The 7852-nt window shown below is 40.8% G+C and overlaps 1 protein-coding gene across 1 annotated transcript in view; it reads left to right on the top strand.

The window, feature by feature from the left end:
• Window positions 1–6473, top strand: part of LOC115241445 — a 231492-nt gene extending 225019 nt beyond the window's left edge. The window contains exon 4 of the mRNA XM_029817207.1: window positions 6421–6473. Within this exon, the coding sequence (XP_029673067.1) occupies window positions 6421–6424 (4 nt within the window). The 3' untranslated portion in view covers window positions 6425–6473. The remainder of the gene's footprint in view (window positions 1–6420) is intronic.
• Window positions 6474–7852: the final 1379 nt, after the last annotated feature.

The following is a 7852-nucleotide window of genomic DNA, read 5'->3' as shown; positions in this document are numbered from 1 at the left end:
TCCAATATATATATATATATATAATAATAAATCGATATATTCGGATATATCCTGTAGTATTATTAATCATTATTACACTAATCATCAGTCTCTTGTTTAAACGACATTTCTACAAACCGTGGATTTTCGCGCGCGAATGACAATCAATAGTGGATCGACAAATTAGATACGGAAAACAATTATAATCCACTTTGACAAATCAATCGTGACATATATCCGGACGAGACTCACTTGCCGTTACTTTGATGTCCACACCGGGATCGCGGGATTAATTAATTTGACGGCGCAATTATTACATCGACGGGATGCGCCTTCTTTCTATTAGATTTCTAATTAAGTCGCCAATTTCATGCGATTACGGTAGAATTCAGACGCGCAACGGGATAATTACAAATGCACAAAGAAAATGCTGGAGCATAAAGCGGAGGACGTGCATAAATGTAATTTGTCATATCGTCCGTATGTGTAATACGCCCAGCGTGTCATCGTGTATGTACGGTCTGTCGGTTTAATTGTAAGAAACATCCGCGGAACATCTCGCGCTGTTTCCGTCTAAGTTTTTCGGTCAACCATGAAAAAGAAAGGTAGATACGAATAAATGCAGCATTTTTCGGTCCGCGCGATGCTTCCTATCTGTAGGCGCGATATCGCGTTCGTGCGCTTTTGCATACAAATTTCCGCGTGACGATGTGATAATGTAATTTTTTATGGCCGCGTCCATGCCTTTTGAACATGTGTTACCGCGCGAGATAATTTTGCATATAAATTGGCTCACAGTCGACGCATGTCGAGAAACGGGAAACCGGTATTCAAAGTACGCTCAGAATACCGTGAATACGATTACGGCGCCGGCCTGTGTGTGTGTCTGAGCAGTAGAAAAACTTTCATATTTCCAGGCACGCGAATGTCATCGTCGTGTTGCTGCGCGTACGTACAAATTTCAGTCTCGACAATGCCATTCGTACAGGACGCACTTCGAGCGAGATAATCGCGGTTTGTGCATGAATGCTTTTTTATATGAGCGCCCTCACGTGCCGCATAAAGACACGGATGTATTGCTAATATCATATGGCAAACAAAGAAACCTCGATGCACGCCTATCATTACCGACGATACTTTATAGACACATAAACAGCGCCAAATCGGGACAACTTATACGATCTCTTGGATGATTGTCCCTTTAAATTCAATTATTTTCTTTATGCTAAAATATGCGGTCCAAAGAACCTTATCGAGTTTTATACAGACAATATGGCGCGATATTCTCCCTTCAGTAAACTAAATCGACCGGGATCGGCGAAAATCCTCCCGGACCATATAACGCGCGCAGTTTCACCTTAATTGCAGTTTATTCGATATCTCGGCTTTTTTGAGATTAAATCTCGAAAGTGAGCATTCGATTTCCTCAAAACGATTATTTATCAAACTAGTCGGAATAAATATTATAATTTACCGCTGTCAGTGTTGCGTAGTCGCAAAGGCAAGACTCAAATCCCGTCCAATTCATCATCTTATGTATGACTAACATCGAAATTCCGAATAAATTTCAGTCTCGACAATGCCATTCGTACAGGACGCACTTCGAGCGAGATAATCGCGGTTTGTGCATGAATGCTTTTTTATATGAGCGCCCTCACGTGCCGCATAAAGACACGGATGTATTGCTAATATCATATGGCAAACAAAGAAACCTCGATGCACGCCTATCATTACCGACGATACTTTATAGACACATAAACAGCGCCAAATCGGGACAACTTATACGATCTCTTGGATGATTGTCACTTTAAATTCAATTATTTTCTTTATGCTAAAATATGCGGTCCAAAGAACCTTATCGAGTTTTATACAGACAATATGGCGCGATATTCTCCCTTCAGTAAACTAAATCGACCGGGATCGGCGAAAATCCTCCCGGACCATATAACGCGCGCAGTTTCACCTTAATTGCAGTTTATTCGATATCTCGGCTTTTTTGAGATTAAATCTCGAAAGTGAAAACGATTGCACGAGAAGCTCGGTGCTCAATCGAGCACGAATCCATGAATGGGGCAATGATCCAGAAAGCCAATTGCTACCGTCTCCTTCGACAGCCTCCTACGCTTAACGACAACATTTCCTCGATGTTCTGCACAATTACTTTAGCACCCAAAGTGTCTGGAAAGCGCCTTCGATCGCCCACGCGATCCTTTATCGATAGTGTGTACGGAATTTATCATAGGTACAGGCCCACAAATCATTTTCGCAGCGGGTGAGAATCTCGCTCGCACGCAACGCTGGCTCTAACAATGCTGGATACGCGTCGGAATAATTGCATTTTAACAAGGAACGCTTTTAAGCCTTATTGCAGGTTGCAGGCGATATACAATCGCTTTCGCGACTGCGAATGAATGACGGTATGAAAGTCAAATTATGGCTTTCAATTTCATCGTATAATGCAGATTGTATCATCAAAATTATTCAATTTCTCGTACGTTTCTACGAATCCATGAATTTCGCACGGCATAATAGAATCTACATCGTGGAGAACATTTAGCTCTTTAATCTTTGAAAAAAATTTGACGTTGCTCATTATTCAAATTTACCGCGTGCCTAAACGTAATGAATACTTGATGTTCTCAGATTTACATATTTCATGGAGCTTCATCGGCGTCGAGATTCCGCCCTTCTAGTTAGCGACTAATCGTTTAATAATTAATCGCGGAATGCGATCGAGGCGCACGCTGCGGCGACGCTAGATGGCTTTTCGACGATTCCTTTCGCTAGCGAGCGCGACGACAAGTCATCCCCCGGGGTGAAACCCGTGTAATTATCCCGTCACCCTTGGAAGGCGTCCCGCGTGCGTCCTCCACTGTGGCAGTGCCACGAGAGAGCACGATCGTAGACGCAGCTGGGCTTAAATCGAGGGGACTCCACTTCGAAGGAGACGAGTCGCGAGATAAGATCGGAGGCCACTTGCCAAAGGCATGGACCGGCATGGCACATAAAGACCGAGATTCCCCTGACCATGGTACGATGATGTCGGCGCGAGAGAGGGACTCGACAGGCGTAAGCGAGGTCGTGGCAGAGAGCTGAATACTGAGAAATAGAAAGAGATCGCGCTTCTGGCCCTCCGCGAACGTTAGTCGCGATTGTGTGCATTCACGCGCGCATACATACAGATGTACGTACATATACTTTCTTCTTCGTTGCATGAGGCGGAATTGGGTAGCGCGCCTATATCTACGTGCAGGCCGCCTGCAGATCTCCCATGTATATGCATAAAAGATGCTAATCTCAAACGGTAGCTCGCATCGCCGCGAGTGGAGCAGGCTCTCCGACGTTGGCCAACTGTTCACTTCACCGGTCCCGGCGGCCGCGCTGGGAGATCCACAAGCGAGATTGCAAGCTCCATTCATGGGAGAACGAGCTATACGTGTAGATTGGTCCGGCCTCGCACTCGTTAGCGGCGCTAAATAGTCGCACCGATATATCGAGACGAGGAACGTGCTCTCCCTCTTTCTCCCTTTTTCTCTGTCCTTCTCTCTCTGTCTCTCGAAATGATCCAGTAATCGCCCGCACGGAACTTTGCCAAACAATCGCAGGAAAGTGTCGTTACCCGTGATCTGATCTCCCGTGGTCTGGCTCTTGGCCGAGTGATGATGTATCACCTATGAATGGAATTTTGTCGGACGATCTTCATAAACGACATAATCTAAATGCGCGAGTCGAGCTATATGAACCACGTACAAAATTCTACGAGAGCAGCGCATGTTGAATCGCGAAATCGTCGCGATATTTATGTGGTACATACTCGTTTCAGAACCGAGCGAAGGTATGTTTTAGATACGCGTATATATGCGCATATATGCAAATATAAATTATATTAATCTCGTGGACATGACTTAATCCTCTGCTATATCGAACGACTACAGTGCGTCGGAATTTTCTCCAGAGTTACATACGTTGAAATAGATTAATTTTTTAGCTTACTCACGCGATTACATGCGTTAAGACTTTTTTAACGAGCCTAAAGAGGACATTTTTATCTCGTTCAACGTGAATTGTAAAATAGTTCAGGTTGCGCTTGTCGTATAACGCTTTAATTTCGTACTGGCCATGAAAGTTTTGAAAATTGCATTGCCCGGATTTTACAGATCTGCGACGAAGATTATTTTTTCGTAAAATCTGTTATTCTTATCACTTTTATGCTTGTAAAAGCGCAATTGCATATTATAAAATAATCTCCGCGCATCATCGCGCGAAAAATCGCTCTCTCTCTTTCTTTTTCTCTCAGCGCAATTGATAAGATCAAAGATGTTTAATTTCTCATTAATGAAGCAGGTAAAACTCCCGAATACTGTGAAAACGTGCTCATAATCTCCGAATTAACACATAGACGAGAAAATGCAAACGTTTTCAAATATGTTAATTTTCGTATCAACAAATAAAACAAGAATTGTAGTCAATAATTAACAAAATATATCAAATCTAAGATAATTTGCGTTGCATAAATCACTCAGTTCTCGAACTCGGTTAGACGAATATTTTATATTTTTTAGTCCCAGGAGGACTGGACACTTCGTGTTCATGAAATGCAAATGTCTCTCGCACTTGCAGCGAGTCTACCCGTGGCCGGACCAGGCCGGAACGATAAGTTTCCTTCGCGTGGGCCTTGGAAAGTGCTGTATGCTCAACGACTGTTCGCTCGCTGCCTGCTTGCGCTTCGAGATCCGGGGGTGAGATTGGTGCCTCATTCACCGGATAATGCGTTCACGGCGCACGGGCCGAGCTATACTCGTTAACCGCTCGGTAAACAGGCTGATATATCGCGATAGCCGCATGTGCATCGTTTCTCTGTGCCAGCACCAATCAGATCGGAGACAACGTCTCATTGTCAGGCGTTCCACGCTGTCGGTAGCCGATAACGATTATTTCAGCGCTGTCGACGTCTTTCGAGTGACTATGTGATTTATGCGGTATTTATTCATCATTCATCATATGCGACGATATCTTCTAGATTCCAACAGTTGTCTTTAAATATTGCGGTTTCCCGAGCAAGTTGGGGTAATTCAAATAGCAAGATCAAAGGAGAAAATAAAACTATTGTATTTATTGAATTGATTCAAACTTTTTAGATAATAAAATTTTCGATTAGCTTAAAATATCTGCAATAAAAATATAAATTTATTCTGTTCATCAACACTCGATATGATGAAAATTCTATGCAAACAGCAATTGCATCAGTCATTTTCGGAAAGACAGTATTTAATTTAAAATGTTTATTTTAAATGTTTATTTTACTATGAAAAACATTTGATGGTATTAATATAACTGCATAAAGATATTTTTCTATCATTTCATTATATTACTACATTTATATCAATGACTGAAATAATTAATCTACAATCGATTATATGATTATTTTTAAAAATATAAGTAAAACAGAAAAATATTTTTGAACATTTTTTAAATAAACACTTCTAAAATGAATGATGCAATTAGTTTGTTTATTGGCGCAAAGTATAAATAGGAGTCTGATAAACTTGATCGAATTTTATTTCCAGTAAAATTTGATCATATTACTGCTAAAATAAATATTTCACAATCCCACGAATTTTCTAAAGTTATAATGAGACAATTCAATAATTAACGAATGATGGAATGCAAAAAATAACGTCGATGTAAGTAACGCAAGTTGAAATGCTGTTACATGAGGAACACAATGAATATGCAAATATTCGAACGTCCCTCGTTAGTTCTGTTTTAATAAAGCCAACATCGAGACGCAACATTCACATTGATATCAACAGTTTGCGAAATATGAACAAACTAACGTTTACACGCGATACACGAAAACCTGTTGAATACTATTTGGCGTCGAATAAGTTTGCAGGAAACTCATACACGTATACTAGTCGGGCAATCAATATGTAACATGCAAGTTAGTTCGACGCGTTTCACCGCATTCAGATTCCAGCTAACCAACAAAGTTACTTTCGAGTTCACAAATATAATTAGTCCGATCAAATATACTATGAATAGCCAACGTTTGTATAATTCTATTGTGAACGGGCTCGACTTGCAATAATAAACGATAAATTTAAATTATTTTTGTCAATTATGACTTTCCGATGATGGCACGATTTCCTGTAATATATTAATTCACAATAATACTCTCGTAAGTCGCATCGAAAAATTGATAAATTAACTTTTTAATTACGAAAGTCGTATATATCGAAAACCGATCGTCGGTTGCAAAAACTGCAACTATTATTTTGCACACATTTAGCGGACGGTTTGCAATCGAAGCGTACGATAAACTCTAGTATAATAAATATATAAAATACATATACATATATCTTAAACAATGACCTTACAATATAAAGAAACATTTTATGTAATCTCTCTAATATTAATCTTGTTTTATTTTTGTTTCAGGTAAGTGTAACGTGTATGCTAGAACAATAGTACTTCGAGCAGAGAAGAGGAAGGAAAATGGGTTTTGACTTACCAACGTGAACGCTTTCCATATTTCTCTCGCGTGATATAAAAGTGGAATTGCAATTTTACTACAATAACGATAAAGCGACAAGATCACTCGGATAAAATAGTTCCAATTAGCAAAATATTCTTACAGCGATAAAACGGCAAAAGGGCATGCGTAAATAAAAGTTTTACTGACGCACTAAAACTTTACTGCGGTCATAACCACACTGCGGTTGGCTTACTTCAATTGCTGTCAATTTCATTTCACCCGTTTTCGCTATTAATTTTCAACGCCAACCTATATCAATAATATTTTTTTATTCCGCTTCTCTTTTATCTATCGATACAGAGAATATTATTTTTCGTGATATATATATATGCCCATTACAAAGAAGAGATTATAAAGTAAAAAGAAAAAAATATAAATCCTTTGATAAAAAGGTTATTCGATTATTAATTAAAACCGAATAATTTCTCATATATGATAAATTTCAATAATATCTTTATAATGTTGAATAAAAATGTAGTTTCTACGTAAAGAGTAACTGTAACAGTATCTTATATCGAATATCATTTGTAATTAATACAACAGCGGGTCGTTAAAGTCGCGCGCAGGTGGACATAATCGTAAGATATCGTTAAATTTATTGTCCACGACCTATATTTCGACACATAACTGCCAAAGTTGAATTAGAATCAACGTCCGGAATCAGAATTATTGCGGCGCAACAATATTTTCCACGAATACGGATCTGAATTTCAAGGAGGCTAATCGCGCGCTGGTCGGTCGAGCACTTCGCAATCGGAATATTCGTGTCTTTCTCTCTCTCTCCCTCTCTCTAAATCATTGGTCTGCCCGAAGGGAAACGACCGAGCAAGGATTCGGCTAATGGATTCGCAAAGAGCCGTGTTCACTCACACGCGCGTGCAATGAGAGCACGACCTCCGCGCGCGGGCCGACCGCGTAAACGTACACGCGGGAAGAGGATGAGTATTTGTCGCGCTGGCGTGTACGCACTAATCGCGAAAACGCACTAAGCGCGCCCCGATCCCCGGCCCGGAGGGGTGCTCGAAAATTCGTAGGAATTAACACAACTGAATTTCAAGTCCCCGTCCGACAGCGTGCAAAGTTCTCCAACAATTTCCATCACGGTATAACGCACGGGTATAACGAGAGTAATTCCGAACTGGGAGGAGAGTCGAGGATATATCCGCGGGTGCCACTCGCGGCGCCAGACCTCGTCTCGTGAGTGAGATCGACTCGTCGTCGGCTGTCGTCAACGACTCGATCGTTCCGTGACAAAGCGGCATTAATTTCTGCATCAATGTTGTTCTCCGAGCGTGCTACTAGAAAGAGCCACTTTCAGAGAGACGCTCATATATT

The sequence above is a fragment of the Formica exsecta genome, unplaced genomic scaffold (genome assembly GCF_003651465.1).
Source record: "Formica exsecta isolate Colony F162 unplaced genomic scaffold, ASM365146v1 scaffold489, whole genome shotgun sequence".
NCBI lineage: Eukaryota > Metazoa > Arthropoda > Insecta > Hymenoptera > Formicidae > Formica > Formica exsecta.
This window is presented reverse-complemented; position numbering and strand designations above follow the sequence as displayed.